Source organism: Dipodomys spectabilis, unplaced genomic scaffold (assembly GCF_019054845.1).
Source record: "Dipodomys spectabilis isolate Male_0828 unplaced genomic scaffold, ASM1905484v1 ptg000145l, whole genome shotgun sequence".
Taxonomy (NCBI): domain Eukaryota; kingdom Metazoa; phylum Chordata; class Mammalia; order Rodentia; family Heteromyidae; genus Dipodomys; species Dipodomys spectabilis.
In genome coordinates, this window is record NW_024870822.1 from 26,369,671 (window position 1) to 26,385,559 (window position 15,889).

Genomic DNA, 15,889 nt, shown 5'->3' on the forward strand with positions numbered 1-15,889 from the left:
CAAGTTAAAGAAAGAATGGAATCAACATGGAAGAGACAAACAGAGCTAGCTTCATTAACAAAGGAGCTGGGAGTGATAGGAATCTTTACACTCCAATCACTGTGACGTGGTGAAATGAATTTTAGATTCAATGAGACTCATTTACAAAAATACTTAGATGAACGATGGTTGCGTTAGATTGGAGAAGAGACTCTAATGAACAGATTTAGTTTCAGGAAAGAGAGAGACTGAATTACTAATACACTGTGGGGTTTTGTCTGATGACATATGCATTGGACATAATTATTATGTCAAATAATAGTATTGGAAATTATTTGCACTACTGGTAGTCATGCTGGAGTTGAACATCACTCTGGTTAGTGAGTTCATCCTGGTGGGCTTCCCCACTGCCCCATGGCTGCAGATCCTGCTCTTCTTCCTCTTCCTTCTGGTCTACCTGCTAGTGATAGCAGAGAATCTTGTTATCATGTTCACTGTCCGGGTCACTGGCTCCCTCCACAAGCCTATGTACTATTTCCTGTGTAGCATGTCCTTTCTAGAAGTTTGGTATGTCTCTGTGACAGTCCCCAAGATGCTGGATGGATTCCTCCTACAGAGACGACACATCTCCTTCACAGGATGCATGACCCAGCTCTACTTCTTTGTCTCACTCGCCTGCACAGAATGTGTGCTCCTGGCAGCCATGGCCTATGACCGCTACGTGGCCATCTGCCATCCTCTTCGATATCCAGTCATCATGACTACAGGTTACTGTGTGCAGCTGGTGGCCCTCTCCTACATGAGTGGCTTCACAGTCTCTGTGATCAAAGTCTATTTTATCTCACATGTTGCTTTCTGCGGTTCCAATGTCATGAACCACTTCTTCTGTGATATCTCACCAATCCTCAAATTGGCATGCAAAGACATGTCCACAGCTGAGCTAGTGGACTTTGCTTTGGCCATTGTCATTCTTGTTTTTCCTCTCATCACCACAGTCCTCTCTTATATCTACATCGTGTCCACCATTCTGCGCATACCCTCCACTCAGGGAAGGAGGAAGGCCTTCTCCACCTGTGCATCCCACCTCACTGTGGTCATAATTTATTACACAGCCATGATTTTCATGTATGTTCGTCCCAGAGCTATTGCATCATTTAATTCCAACAAACTCATCTCAGCTGTGTATGCAGTACTCACACCTATGCTAAATCCCTTTATTTACTGCCTAAGGAACCAGGAAGTCAAGAATGCCATCAAAAAGACTTTAGGGGGCAGCTAGCGCCTCCTGCTGGGCTCTCCTTGACACCAGGCTTCCTTTTGTGACATTTATTTTGGTGCGACTTATTTTCAGCACTACTTCACAGACCTAAATTTCTAAATAATCACAGTACCAGAAAACTGAAAAAGTAAAACATTAAGGAAAAATAGCACTTATTGTTTTCCAATTTAAGTGTGTACTATTATTATCACCTGTGAATATTTATGTGTACCTATGTTATGTTAATATCAATAAACATATAATGTATATATTATTGTTCTTAGAACTTGTAATACTTGTAATAAAATCTCTTTTTCTCTTAATCTTTCATAAGTCCATTACAGTTAACTTGCTAATATTGCAAATCAGGAAACAAAAATAAATCAATGGCAATTATGTATAAATATTATTTATATGAACATGTATATATGTATGTATATATGTATGTATGTATGCAAATGTGTGTTGTGCATCTTTTAACCTATAGCCACAGTGCCCACACCTTCCAAATTTTATGGCATAGTTTCAATTTCAAATATTCTCTTTATTCCAACGTCTTTAATTTTTAGATAAATGACTGACACCAATTCCTTTATTCATTCTTCATATTTGCTTCAATACCTTCTTAAATGATGAGACTAGAAAGCTGAACATCAGTTTTCAGGCTTTCATTCATGTTTCAATTTCTAGCTATTGTTCTTGTCAGATTTTTCACTAATGTGTTTAAAATTTTTATTTTTAGTAAGAATGACATCTGTATCTATGGAGTACAACATGATATTCTGATATATATTTACAATGTAGATTAAAGCATACCAATTAAGAAATCCAATACCTCACTTATTTTCTTATGGTAAAAGCATTTAAAATTTAATCTTTGAACAAGCCTGAAATGTACCAATGTGTGATTATTTTTTGTAGTAGTCCTCTTACACATAGGATCTATGTGAAACTTTGAATTACGAAGTCACATGCAGACGAAGTCAGAATGTAAGGCATCCATTGGGATTTTATCATCAAAAGTTCTGAAGCCAGCAGCAACAGCAATAGCTTTTTCTATTGTGGCTAAGACAAGGAAGTTCTAGAGCTAAAGATTCAGTCTAAAGCATTCTTTAGGTTCTCTCAAAAATTTTACAAGAATCAAATTTTTTTCTGTTCCAAAGGTCTAAAGTGGATACCACTGTTTATAACGAAATGTTAATAACAGAGTCACCCTAGGATAGCTATTATTTGCTCTGAGCCTTTATTTTCTTGCTATAAAACGTGAAATGGCAATGATACAGAGCTGAAAAAGTTAAGTAACACCTTTGTGGAGAGTTTATTGTGGACCAGTCACAGCTTACCATGGACTTGGTTTTCTGCAAATGGCCTCTTTCATGTATTCTCCGATGGGTCTCTGGCCTTAACCATGGCATTCTTACATTTTAAAGACAGAGATCACTTCAGTTATCTTGCTGACTGAGGATGTGTGGTAAATAAATTACATGCTATAATAATTCAGAAGTTTCTGATTGAAAAATTAAGTGGGTTAATTTATAATTCTGTAAGGCATCTGAAATGTCCCAGAGTTACAAGGTTTCAACTATTAACAAGTAAAGTTTTAAAAATTTGTAACTCTTATAAATGTTGAAAAACATTTCTTAAGTATTCATGAAACAATATTATATCAACCCCATAAAATAACCAGTTATATCCATAGTGTGATTTTAGTTAAATTTTAAAATTTTTTCATCCAAATTTTAAAATAAATCTCAACAGAATGAATAACTCAATATAACTATCTCTGTAAAATAATTTTATAAATTAAAACTTGTATTCTTGCTCATGAATTTTCAGTACTATCTATTTATATGGATGCTGTTCAATGGGGACCAATTTTTTCTTATAATCTTTGCTCATCTTATTTTTTTAATATGAGTACCTAACAGAAAAATGAAAAATATCTCCAAATACTGTCCAGTAACTACAGCTATGATTACCTCACATGCTCGCTTTTTTTCCTCCTTTTTATTCTTTCTTTTACTGGCAGAACTGGGGTATGAACTCAGTGCCTCATACTTCCTGGGCAGGTAGTCTACCATTCAAGCCATGCCTATAAACTCTCTTTTATCTTACTTTTTAGACAGTGTTTCATGTTTTTGCTTGGCTAGCCTCAGATCACAATCCTATGTCATCTTCTGTTGCTGAGATCATGTGTGCTAATTACCAACAGCTGGCTTATTGATTGAAATGGGGGTTCATTAACTTTATGCCTAGGGTGGCTTTGAACCATGATCCACATACCTCCACCAGTCAATAAACTGGGATTTGACTTACTGGTTTCATAGGGTTGTATGAAGGGGGAAGGCCAAGTTGTATGAGGTCAAGACACATTTTTCACACCTTAGATCTGGGCCTTCAAACCTCTATTGGTCTTTCACCCTAGACTAGTCATGGGACATAAGGTCATTTCTTATTCCACTAGTCTTATTCTTATACCTGGAGAAGCCCAAGTAATCTCTGTCCTTTTCCTCAGACCCACAGCCGAATCATGGCTGTTAATGTTTTTGTTAATCTGATGGTAATGAAAGTCAAAGGAAGATTGGAGCAGAAGATATAGAAGTTTGTGTTCTAATTTGGAGTAGAAATACTATTCACTGCCCATTCCACTTGGACTTTGTCTTATCTCCTGCTGCTCTTGGCTGTGGATTCTGATTTGTTTTGTTACTGGTGTTTAAGGATGGATATTCCTCCTTCTAAGCCCCTACTCAAGTTACTCTCAATGCTTATTCATAAAATATGGGAGTGGGAAGAGCAGTTTGAAACAATCCAAAACAGAGAATCAAGATAAATCTAAAAGGCTGAAAAAGCCAAAATTAGGCTACACAGAAGACAAAACTTTTGTCTTTACCAACATATGCTTGTATGGATCTCATGTGAAGGTGGAGAATATATTTTACTTATCTCTAGAGCTTTCTATGAACAATCACTACAAATTACATTTGTGTGTGTGTGTGTGTATGTGTGTGTGTGTGTGCTTTGCTGCTCTTACCAGTATCCCTGAATAATCGTACCTTAATGAGAAAGTCCTAGCTAATGGTTATTTCACTAGAGAAAGGAAGAAAATCAAGGTTGGGACCTATCCAGCTCTAGGTTCTGCCTGCATGAGACTGTGGGAGGAGTCAACAAACAAAGCTGGCAGAGGTTGCTGCCATAAAACAGCTCAAGAGCAAGAGTGAAAGCCAGGCTGGGCACAAGAAAGGCTAGGGACAAGTGGTAATCAGACAAAAGACAGAGGAAAATCATAGAAAGATGTGGGCTGTGAAGTAACCTGTGAATTTTAAATTTGAAATGGTGCTGCATTACTTCTTGATTCAATGACATAATAAGTTTTTATTTCTTTATAATTTGTCTGGACCCTAGAATCTTGCCTACTTCCAGAATCAAAGGTGTGGTATCCTGAACTTCACACAGAAGCAGTCTTCCAGGATTCAAATTAGACTGCTCCAAAATCTCTGCTTTATTTCTTGCCATTTTCCTTTCTGATTGTTTTCTGAAATTCCTTTCAAGCAACATGACAATGACAAGTGTAAGCTATGTTCTTGAGTACACCTGCCCACAGATTTGACCACGGAATAACTGAACTGAAGTCTCCAAGCCAGACACAACCAAGATGGCCTGCTCCCCAAGTCCTTGAAGAAAAATAAGCAGAAGGCAGTTTGGTGAGATACCTGATCTTAATTAAATATCACAACTCATTTACTTATCGAGTGTTAAATTTGAATCAAGACCTGTAACCAATAGTAGAGAAAATTGGAAATATAAAGGATGAAACTTATTATCCAGGTGTTCACAATCTAAGGCTCGTGACAGCTAAGCAACATTATGCATTCTATTGTGAAATGATGCTGTCAGGTTCCAAATGTTATAAAAGAACGAGGGGTTTTAGCTGAGGGTTATGAGCAGAATATGGCTGTGGTTTGACAGAAGACAAAATCTGAATTGGCACAGGACAGGTGGTAAGAGTTAGAAATTCCTTAGGATAAAAGACAGAATATGTGCCACTACATATTCTTAAAAAGAATGCTGTAGTGAAGAGACACAAATTATTCAAGTGTGGGTTGTTTCTAATAAAGGCAAAATGGTAGAAAACAGGGAAATTTGGATATCAGATCAGAAGGGTCTCACAGTAGAAGGAATTCAGCCTTGAAACTCTGATGGGTTTAAACTAGTGAGTCACAAGTTCATGTTTATATTTCAGCAGTCATGAGTCTAGGAGTGCTCAGGGAGTGTTGTTTTTACTCAGACAGTGGAATTTTTGCTACCATTTCTATGGCTTGTATTTTACTTTTTAACCCAATCTTCCACCCTCTTCCTTTCATTTTCACTATTCCCCTAGATCATTTAGCTTCCACTCCCTTCCTGAGAAAATCTACTTCTCTCTTAGAGCATTTTCTGAGTAAATACATCAATCCTATTATTTTGACGGGACAGGTGAGCTCCCTTCTTCCTCTGTGTCAACATTCTACTCTAATAAATATGCTGTGAGTCAGGCGATAGGAGGGGCATAGCTAGTAAATGACTGGATCAGAGATCGGTGTGTATGATGTAGATTCAAAGTATTGATACAATAGGGTTTCAGCTAGGGTTATATGAAGAACAGTATGATGTAGATTCAAAGTATTGATACAATAGGGTTTCAGCTAGGGTTATATGAAGAACATATAAAGTATTAGGAAGTCTTAATTGTTACATAAATTGCTACATCAATTATGTGTCATGATAAACAATTAAACTTTCTAGGTTTTGAAAATTTTGGATGCATCATAACAGGTCAGTTTGAGTGTAAAGAGTAAATTCATTGCTTGTGGAATTTGGACAGAAAAAAAAAGCCTTGACCAAAATAAGACTTCTTTCAAATGTCAAAAGGAGAGATCAGAAAGAGATCAGAATAGAAAAGAACAGATTATATATGAATACTATGTGAGATATGAATTAGGAATGTGATGCAGGATAGACAGTGGTGGAAAGCAATAAGGAAAGCTAAATTACTGCATAGTAGAAAAAAGGATTTTGCATAATGACAATCTTAAATTATAATTCCATATCTGCTACATTTTACTTGTATGAATTTAGTCAATCTATTTACAAGAATGCAGGACCAGTAAAATCTATCTTTCTAGGTTGTTGTGAGAGTGAAGAGATAGTCTTCAAATGGGGTTGATATATATTATGTTGTAAGACATATACCTAGCAAGTGGTAGATATTATTATTATTATTATTAGAGATTATATAAGCTTGGAGATAGCCAAGGCAGAGGTGAGTAGTGAAGATGTGGAAGGCCAAATAAAAAAGGTGGGTGAGTGTTTGGCCAAGAGGGACTGCAGGACAGTAATCCCATGTGTCTTCACCTGTGTATCCAGGGCAGTAGAGCAATACCTTCCTATCATAAAATTTAAAGCTTACAAATAATAGGAGCTCAGTCTGTTATTAGAGAACACAGATGTGAGATTCAGCTCCTTTACTATAGTATGACCAAAGGCAATATTTCTGCAACATCTCGCGTGTGGATTGGAAATGGAGAATTAGCAGAAGATTATATGATAAAAGTCTAAGAAGAGTTTTATAATATAAAAGTCTGAGAGATTCATAGGAAACACCACCCTTTTCTCTCTCTTTCACTCTTTTTTTTCTGGTCATTCCACCAGCTCTTTCTAATCAAATTCTAAAGCATCCCATCATTAACTTTCCATCTCTTTTCTCTATAACCTTTTTGTTTTCTGGTTTTTGTTTTCCCTCCTAATCTCTGCAATGCTTCATCCAGTCTAAATTGTATCTTCTCTCTGAATGTTTTCTGGGCTCTGTAGAAAGAAATAGTCTATTTTCACAGTACTCAATGTTCTAATGTAATTCATGTTATGCTATGTTACAGTTCTCGGTTTTGTTGTATCTTTTGAAAAATAACTCCAGTGTCTTTTTTATCTTGGCACCCTCGGTGTTTGGAACTACATAATCCATGGCAGCCTTAAAAGATGTGGAGAAAGGTGAGGAGTCATCCCATAGAGTGGGAAATTATTTTTTTATTGGTTTTTTGTTCCTGTTTATAGCCCAGACTGGCATCAAATTCACAAATTGTCTCAGTCTCCTCAGTGCCAGGATTGCATGCTGCTAATTTAAAATGAGCATTTTGTATAGTTCATTTTCAACATAGTGTCCAGTGAGTATCACAGTTGCATTTGTTCACCCTTGGTCCCATTATTTCTGTGCTCCTTCTTACTCTCCCAAGACAGATAAATGAATAAACAAGACAAAAGGAAAATAATGCAAAAACAGCAACAAACAACCCTCCCTCCGTTTGCATTTTCTGGAGTTCATTTTGACAAATATTATTTTATATGATCAGATGAACATAACTATTGTGCCTTTGTGATCCTCTCCTAAGAATATCCTTCTTTGGTCTCATTCTGTATGAATGCCTAGAGATCTGTGTAACTTATCATGTCCCAGAACTGGGAGAGAGCAAGGGAAGAGGTGATAGTGTTCAAAAAATGTACTCTTTATCTGGCATATGTAATTAACTGTAACCCTTTGTACATTACCTTTACAATAACAATAAATTAAAAAACTTTAAATGAACATTTATAAGATGGGAAGGACTTAAATTTGTCTGCAATGTAGCAGTAGTAGAAAAGCATCATCTATGCCCATCACATATGTATTTTAAAACAGCATTGATTTGAACTTGCCCTCAAACCACAATCTTTCCAATCTCCACCATTTCTAAGAATATGTTGGAAATTATCTGTACAACTTGGGAGGGATTGGAGGGGAACTGGGAGAAAAATCGGGGAGTAACAAGTTTGACAAGAAATGTACTCACTGCCTTACTTATGTAACTGTAACCCCTCTGTATATCACCTTGACAATAAATCAAAAATATATATGTATATATGTACCAGAAACAAAGAAAGAAAATGGATTCTAGAGCAATGCACCCAGTGGTCCCAGTCTATATTCTAAGTGCATTTATTGTCTTCTCCCTCTCAGATATAGCTACATAGATTTTCTTGTCTTTGTGTGTTTTGTTACTTGAGTGACTTTAAATATCCAAAATAATGCTTATTACATTGTAGATTCCAATAAATTCTAATGAAAGGATGAATTTCACAGAAAAAGATGGAATAGACATTAATTAAATAAATATTGTTTAGTTTCTTAAAAAAATGCAATCTAGAGAAGATGAGAAGGACAGAATAAGCGAGATATCAGAAGGTGGACATTCATGATTTGGTAGTGGAAAGTTTAGTAAATTCCCATCTGAGGGCATGTCTTCTTCCTTGGAGCACCTAAAAAACTGTTATGGCACAAGTTACAAGTTAGGCACAAATAAATCATACTCTTGAATTTGGGCCTTCCAATTATTTGTTCCAATGTATTTGCTGTGCTTTCCTTATATAAGTGTGTTTATATATATATGTATATATGTGTATTTATGAATATATACATATATATTAATATTTTCCACTTATCTATACTTTTGCTTTCCATGGTTTCAGTTACACACAGTTAATTACAGTTCCAAACTATCAAATAGAGAATTCCAGAAATAAGCTGCATAAGTTTTTAATTGCATACCATTGTGAGTCACATGATAAAATCAATTTTTCTACTTTCCCATGAATCACCAGTGTTCAAAATATACATACTCTATGTACTCTTCTTCTCTTAGTCATCTAATTGTTCTTTGGTTATCAGATAAACTGTCACAGAACTTTTGTTCCAACACCCCTATTTTACATAATAATTACCCCATTAACATAACACCAATAATACTGACAATTAGAATATGCAAAAAAGCTATAAACTACTCACTATAAGTAGAAAAGTAAGTCATTGAGTTAATAAAGGAAGAAAATATATGCCAACATTGTTAAGAGCTATGGTACAACAAGCAATTTTGAGAGATGATTTTCATTTTTGACTATTACTATAGCTAATTTATTTTATTATTAGCTGTAGTTGTTGAAATCATGCTATGCCTTTTTATATTTACCATCAACTTTCTTTTTTATTAATAAGTTTTTCATTGTGAAAATACCGTCTATGCTTAAACTATAAATTAAACTTTACCATAGGTATTTATGTATAGGTTAAACATAATATATATAGGATTTGCTATTGCCCACAGGTTCAAACTTCCACTAGGGACCTTGGAACATAGTCCCCATAGATAAAGCGGTAACCACTGTAAGTATTACACACAGAGAAGGGTTGGAAGGGAAGGAGGGAAAATGGAGAGGCTATTTTTTGTATTAATAGGAGCCATATAAATATAAATAGTGTTCAAGTATTCTAAAAGTGTAGCCCTTTCTTCATTAACTCTTTAAGCCATGACTCTACATATAAGCAGAGAATCATTACCAGAGACTTCAAAAGACACCCAACACAGCTGACAAATAGGCCAGAATTAATGGTTCTCCTGAGCAGGTTATTCTACTCTTTTTTTCTGTTGGATGAATGCTTTTGTTTTCTCCAGGTGAACTTCCCTGTTCCCTTACTTTACTGGAGCTTATTTCAACTATCTTGCCTTAGGAGCTGACTCTGAAATCAAGAAATTGACAAAGAAAGTATTTTCTCCTACTCTCATTTGAAGACTTCTTCTTGACCCAGATCCAAAGACTTAAATCATAATCTGACTTCATCATTCTGCTTTGATAAGTTTGACTTTTTCTGGAGAGGACTTGCAGCCTTTTGTGATTTACCATCGTAACTAGGAACTAATGTCTAATAACAAAGTGCCCGCAGCCCAGTCTGAGAGCTCTGTGCTGCTAATGTGGATCTTCTGCTTTAATTGGTGTTATTATCATTAAAAATTGTTTTGTCTTTGGGTGGTCCTAACATGTGGAAAGAAAACATCACCAACATTAGCGAGTTCATCCTCGTGGGCTTCCCTACTGCCCCTTGGCTGCAGATTCTGCTCTTCTTCATCTTCCTCATCACTTACCTGTTGGTGCTGTTAGAGAATTTGGTCATTATCCTCACTGTATGGGCCACTGGGTCCCTGCACAAGCCCATGTACTATTTTCTGGGTACCATGTCCTTTCTAGAAGCCTGGTATATATCTGTCACAGTCCCTAAGATGCTAACTGGATTTCTACTTCATCCCAATACCATTTCCTTTCTGGGATGCATGACCCAACTCTACTTCTTCATCTCACTTGCCTGCACTGAATGTGTGCTTTTAGCTGCCATGGCTTACGACCGTTACGTGGCTATATGTTGTCCACTTCGCTATCCTGTCATGATGACCACAGGCTTTTGTGTACAGCTGACTATTAGTTCCTGGGTTAGTGGCTTCACCATCTCCATGGCCAAAGTTTACTTTATCTCCCAGGTTTCTTTCTGTGGCAATAACATCTTAAATCATTTTTTCTGTGACGTGTCACCTATTCTCAAACTGGCCTGCATGAACTTATCTATGGCAGAGATAGTAGACTTTGTGCTAGCAATTGTCATACTTGTGTTTCCTCTCTCAGCCACTGTCCTTTCCTACGTCTTCATCATCTCTACCATCCTACACATACCCTCAGCCACTGGACAGCGAAAGGCCTTCTCCACCTGTGCATCTCATCTTACAGTGGTCATCATCTTCTACACTGCTGTGATTTTCATGTATGTCCGACCTCGGGCCATTGCTTCATTTAATTCTAACAAACTGATCTCAGCAATATATGCAGTCTTCACTCCCATGCTCAACCCTATCATCTACTGTCTGAGGAACAAGGAAGTCAAGGATGGCATCAGGAAAACCATAGCAAGTGGACAAGCCCTTTTCTTGAGAGATCCCCCTTGCTGAAGAGGCACTGGCCGGCCTTCTTTAGCATTTGTCTTAATCACTTAAACCCACTGCCATTAGTAGAAAGTCGACATTGTAAACATATGAACCTAGAAAATGGTTTAGGAACATGGAAACAGTGATCAGAGAAATTTCCCTTTTTGACAGGTCTTATTTAAATATTTCCTTTTATAAGTCAGAAGATGAATGAGTCAAAAATATTTGTGTTAATGAAAGTAGTATAAAGTAATTTAATCATTTAAGAAGACTGTGTCAGGAAAAATACGTATTATCTAATTCTTCTCAGAGTTCTGTTGGGAGGATTATTTCATTTTGACTTTTTTTTTCAAAGTCCTCTTTCTCTTAAATGGAGTGCACAAAGAAAAGTTTTGCTGTGCAAAATATCATAGATGTAGCTGGGCTCTGGTGGCTCATGTCTGTGACTCTAGCTACACCAGAAGCTGAGATCTGAAGACTGTAATTCAAAACCAGTCAGGATAGGAAAAGACCATGAGACTCTTAACTCCAATTAATCATCAAGAAGCTGGAAGTGGAGTTGTGGCTCAAGTGGTAGAGTGAAAAAGCTAAGGGACAGTTCCCAGGCCCCGAGTTCTAGTTCACACACATGTACACACGCAAACACACAACACATATACATATACACACAACACACACAACATACACACACACTATCAATTGTTTCGAAGACTTTAGAAACTGTCTTCTTTATAATCAATTGGTCTTAATGATTTCTCATTTTGGCTGATTTTGAAATTTAAAAAAATGAAAGGCAAACTTCCTTCAGTGGGTAACAGAAACACTATAAAAGAGAATTCATTACTTATTATGACACAGAGAAAATGAAAATCATTATGATTTCCTGCTTTAATTCCATTCCTTGGTTGAAACTTCTGCACATACATTTTTGATGAACAAAAAAAGTGACTGTTCCTTAAAGACCATTCTTTTTCAGATAAAGGAAAAATTCACATTGGCAATAGGACATGTGTTTTTAAGATGTCCTTGGTCTCTACTGCTGATTCTGTTTTTCACCATTGATGAAGGAATTTTCCCAGGCTTCTCAGACATCTACTTTCTCATTTGTTTTGCTTTTTAAAAAAGTAGAAGAAAGATGTTACCATTATGTTAAATGTTTAGTTATTCAAAGGAGTTACACCACTGGAATCCTCTCCATATATGCTTTACTTTAGTTAACATGTTTGTGTATATATGCATATCGCCCTACAGGAAGCTGGAACAGATGCAAGGTGGGAGGAAGTAAGGGAGAGTTATAATATCAATGTACATATGTGAAAATGGAACTAGGTAAATTGAGGGAATGGATAGGATTGGGAGAGAGGAGGAGAATGAAGAAAGGGGTGACACATTAATATGCATTGTACTCACAAACTGACATGTTGAATTGAAACTACTTAAGGATAATAACTCCAAACAAAAGAAAGATTGTACCACACAGCATATGCTTCCATTTCATCATTATAAAAATTAGTCAAAAAGAGACAAACTCTCTTTGGCTTAATGGGAACAATAAATGAATGGATTAATGAAACATGGGTCTGCTAAGAGTTTATAATGAACATTCCATGTATTTTAAAACGTTAGAAACCACATTTCATATGTAGTTTTACTTTGTTTACCTTCAGGCTGCATGTACTTATTCTTTTTGAGCTGGTATGACCATCTTTTCCTGTCCTTGAACATCAGTGTCTGGTCCTCAGGACTATGGACCAGGGACCTACACAAGCTCTACCATTGATTTGCAGTCTTTTGGCTTCTCTTTGGGAGTTATCAGCTCATCTGGTACTCAATCCTTTAGATTTAGACGTAAGTATATCAATGGAATTCTTGTCTCACTTTCCACTCTCAGCTGGAATGTTGTGGAACTTCTTGGTCTCCATAATTACATGAGAAACTTTAGAAAATTAGAAAATTTAGGAATTATAGAAATTTTTCTATATGAGAGTGTAAACTTGTTCAACCACTTTGGAAAGTACTATGGAGGTTCCTCAAAAGATTCCACATAGAGCTCCCCTATGACCCAGCAATCCCACTTTTGGGCATTTACCCAAATGTTTACAAATAAGACCACACTAAAGCTACCAGCACAACTATGTTTATTGCAGCATTATTTACTATAGCTAAGATATGAAACCAACTCAGATGCCCCTCAGTAGATGAATGGATCAAGAAGATGTGGTATATATACACAATGGAATTCTATGCCTCCATCAGAAAGAATGACATTGCCCCATTTGTTAGGAAATGGAAAGACTTGGAAAAACTTACATTAAGTGAAGTAAGCCAGGCCCAAAGAAACATAGGTCCTATGGTTTCCCTTATTTGCAATATCTAGTATATGTCTAAGTTAAGCAGAAAAGGTCAGATAAGGTGATGTTAGGGAAATGAACCCTAAGATATGTATTCAAATGTTTTTTTTTCTTTCATGTGATTGTTTCTAACACATTTATAAGATTATCTTTGTTGCTTTGTATGTCCCTCCCCCACAGTATAACCCCTGCTTTCACTGTATTTGATGTCGGTATAATTTGTGGAGGGGAAGGGGAAAAACAAATCATTTAAATAGGGATACAGGTGGACCCATTGCAACAATGAGATGTACAAGTCGTTATGTCGAAAAACGAACTTTACAACTTTGGTGGGGGGGGGAGGGAGGTGGGGAAGATTGGGTGGGGGGGAGCGGGGGAGGGGGGAGGATGGGAAGGAATGGGAAGGGGAAACAAAGGAGGAGGCTACAATGCTTGATAAGAATTGTACTCATTATCTTGCCCATGTAATTGTAACCCCTCTGTACAGTATTTTCACAATAAAAAAAGAAATTTTTCTATAATAAATCCTTTCTTTTATATCTCTCTATATTTTATTGGTTCCAATTCCCCGGATAACCTCAACTAATATATAACCTCTAGTAAGGTTTAGGTAATATGTGGTAGCAGCTTTGATTGCTAAAATGATTTGAGAATAGGGCCACTATTGACTGACATTTAATGAGCAACACATAGAGGAATGCTAAATACTCTTCAGTATGTGAAAAGTTTTGTACATTCTTATACTCAGATGACTTGTAAGTTCCTCGCTAAAATGAAAAACGTGTTCATAATTAAACAGATCTAGAACTAAACACTGTCGTTTCCTACAAATAGAGTTTATGGCAAGCTGAGTGCTGGTGGCACACACCCGTAAGCCTAGCAGCTCTGAAGGCTGAGATCTGAGGATCTTGGTCCAAAGCCAGCCCCAGCAGAAAAGTTCCATATCAGGGGTCCTGAAGGCATCAATTTGCTTATTTATAGGCCAGATCCCAAAGAGCCCAAAGCACAGGGTTCCAAACCCACTATTTATGGAGCTTTAGAATCCCAGCATAGACAGTGGCAGAAAGACTTGGCATTTTCTCAAGAAAATAGATCTCTCAGATCTACAATCTTAAAAACCACCTAGCCAGGTTTGCCTTATTAATTCAACCACAAAATTGTGGCAAATAAAAATGAGGTTGTTCTTAAGTACATGAATAAATGTTAGAATGGTATGTTACATAGCAATAAATAAACATAAAAGAAATCTCAGACTCTGCACATGGTGAGTTAGTTATTTCATGAAGATTAGTGCACAATCTGAATGAAACTAGGTTTTTGTTGTTTGCCCTGATAATTGAGGTTACTGTTAGAATCCTAATTGTATGTCAAAACTGTAGCCTAGAATTGGTTCTTATAAAGGCGAATCAAGATGGCAGAGTAGTGACAGGGATTAACCTGCGCTCTCCCAGCTCAAACAGAGGAACAGGGCCTCTAGCACAGAACTCCACAACAAGCAAACTAGACCACATCAAACAAACTAGAAATAATCAGGGTTTGGCACTAACCGAGGAGATTCAAATTTAAGCTTGCTTCTACAAGAGGTGAAAAACACAGAAACCAAAGCAGGCACCCAGCATGGCGCTGCAGCTACTGGCTCCTGCTGGAGAAAGCCATGGAACTTTCTTTTCTCTTCTTCCTTCCCATTCCCCACTCCTTGTTTCCCGTGGCTCTCCTGTGGCCGCTCAACCTTACCAGCAGTGAGGCAACAGACAGCAACAACATACCTCCTCCTGTGGCTGAGTCTTGGAACTGGGTAAGGCAGCCTCAGCTGTACAGGCCTCGAACGCCATTTTCCGAGACAAAGGACTCCAGGAGATGACCAAGGCCGGGTCTCTAACCCGGGATGGACACAGGGGGCCTTGGGAATGGACTCACAGGGTCTCTGACCGGCAAGCAGACAAAAGCGGGGCCTCTAACTCGGGGAATGGACTTGGCGGGCCCTCTAACCCCAAGGAACGGTCTCTGCTGTTCTAATGCGGGAGAGTTCACGCAGTGGACCTCTAAACGCTCACAGTTGCTCCCCGCACACCACACAGGGCACAGGACGCTGCCCGTGCCTCGCTGGGCATCTGCGCCCAGCCTAACCACCTGTGCATCTCCCCAGAGGGACGCAGCTGGCCGACCACAGTGCCAGGGGCCTGTGCCCAACAGGGTGCAAAAGGCTACCAATGCAATCCCTGGACGGATCCTGTTGGCTCCTACAAGTAGGAGGAGCTCTAGGCCCCTTGGACAAAAAAGCCCAATCCTGTGCAATTCTGTGCTAGAAGCTCCCCCCAGCCCAAGCGCCAGAGGTTGCACCCAGACATCCCCAAAGGCCCACTGGGGCATCTCTACGTGGGACACCCACTCATGTCACCTTGAGTCTGTGCCTAGCCCTTCCCCCAAAGCACATAAGTCATTTCCTACGTGAAACGCGCTCCCCAGAGCTCCAGGGAACCAGCCAACCC

At 37.9% G+C, this 15,889-nt stretch overlaps 1 protein-coding gene and 1 pseudogene across 1 annotated transcript; both read left to right on the forward strand.

Moving 5' to 3' along the window:
* The first annotated feature begins 331 nt into the window (after positions 1-331).
* On the forward strand, positions 332-1,282 carry LOC122117906 (annotated as a pseudogene).
* An 8,834-nt stretch (positions 1,283-10,116) lies between these two features.
* LOC122117907 (olfactory receptor 6) lies at positions 10,117-11,073 on the forward strand. Its single transcript, XM_042691775.1, has one exon. It carries the CDS (start codon positions 10,117-10,119, stop codon positions 11,071-11,073), a length of 957 nt encoding a protein of 318 aa, XP_042547709.1.
* Positions 11,074-15,889: the final 4,816 nt, after the last annotated feature.

What these genes read in the sequence shown, in the direction of transcription:
- LOC122117907 (XM_042691775.1), top strand. Translation starts at nt 10,117, where the DNA reads ATGTGGAAAGAAAACATCACCAACATTAGCGAGTTCATCCTCGTGGGC.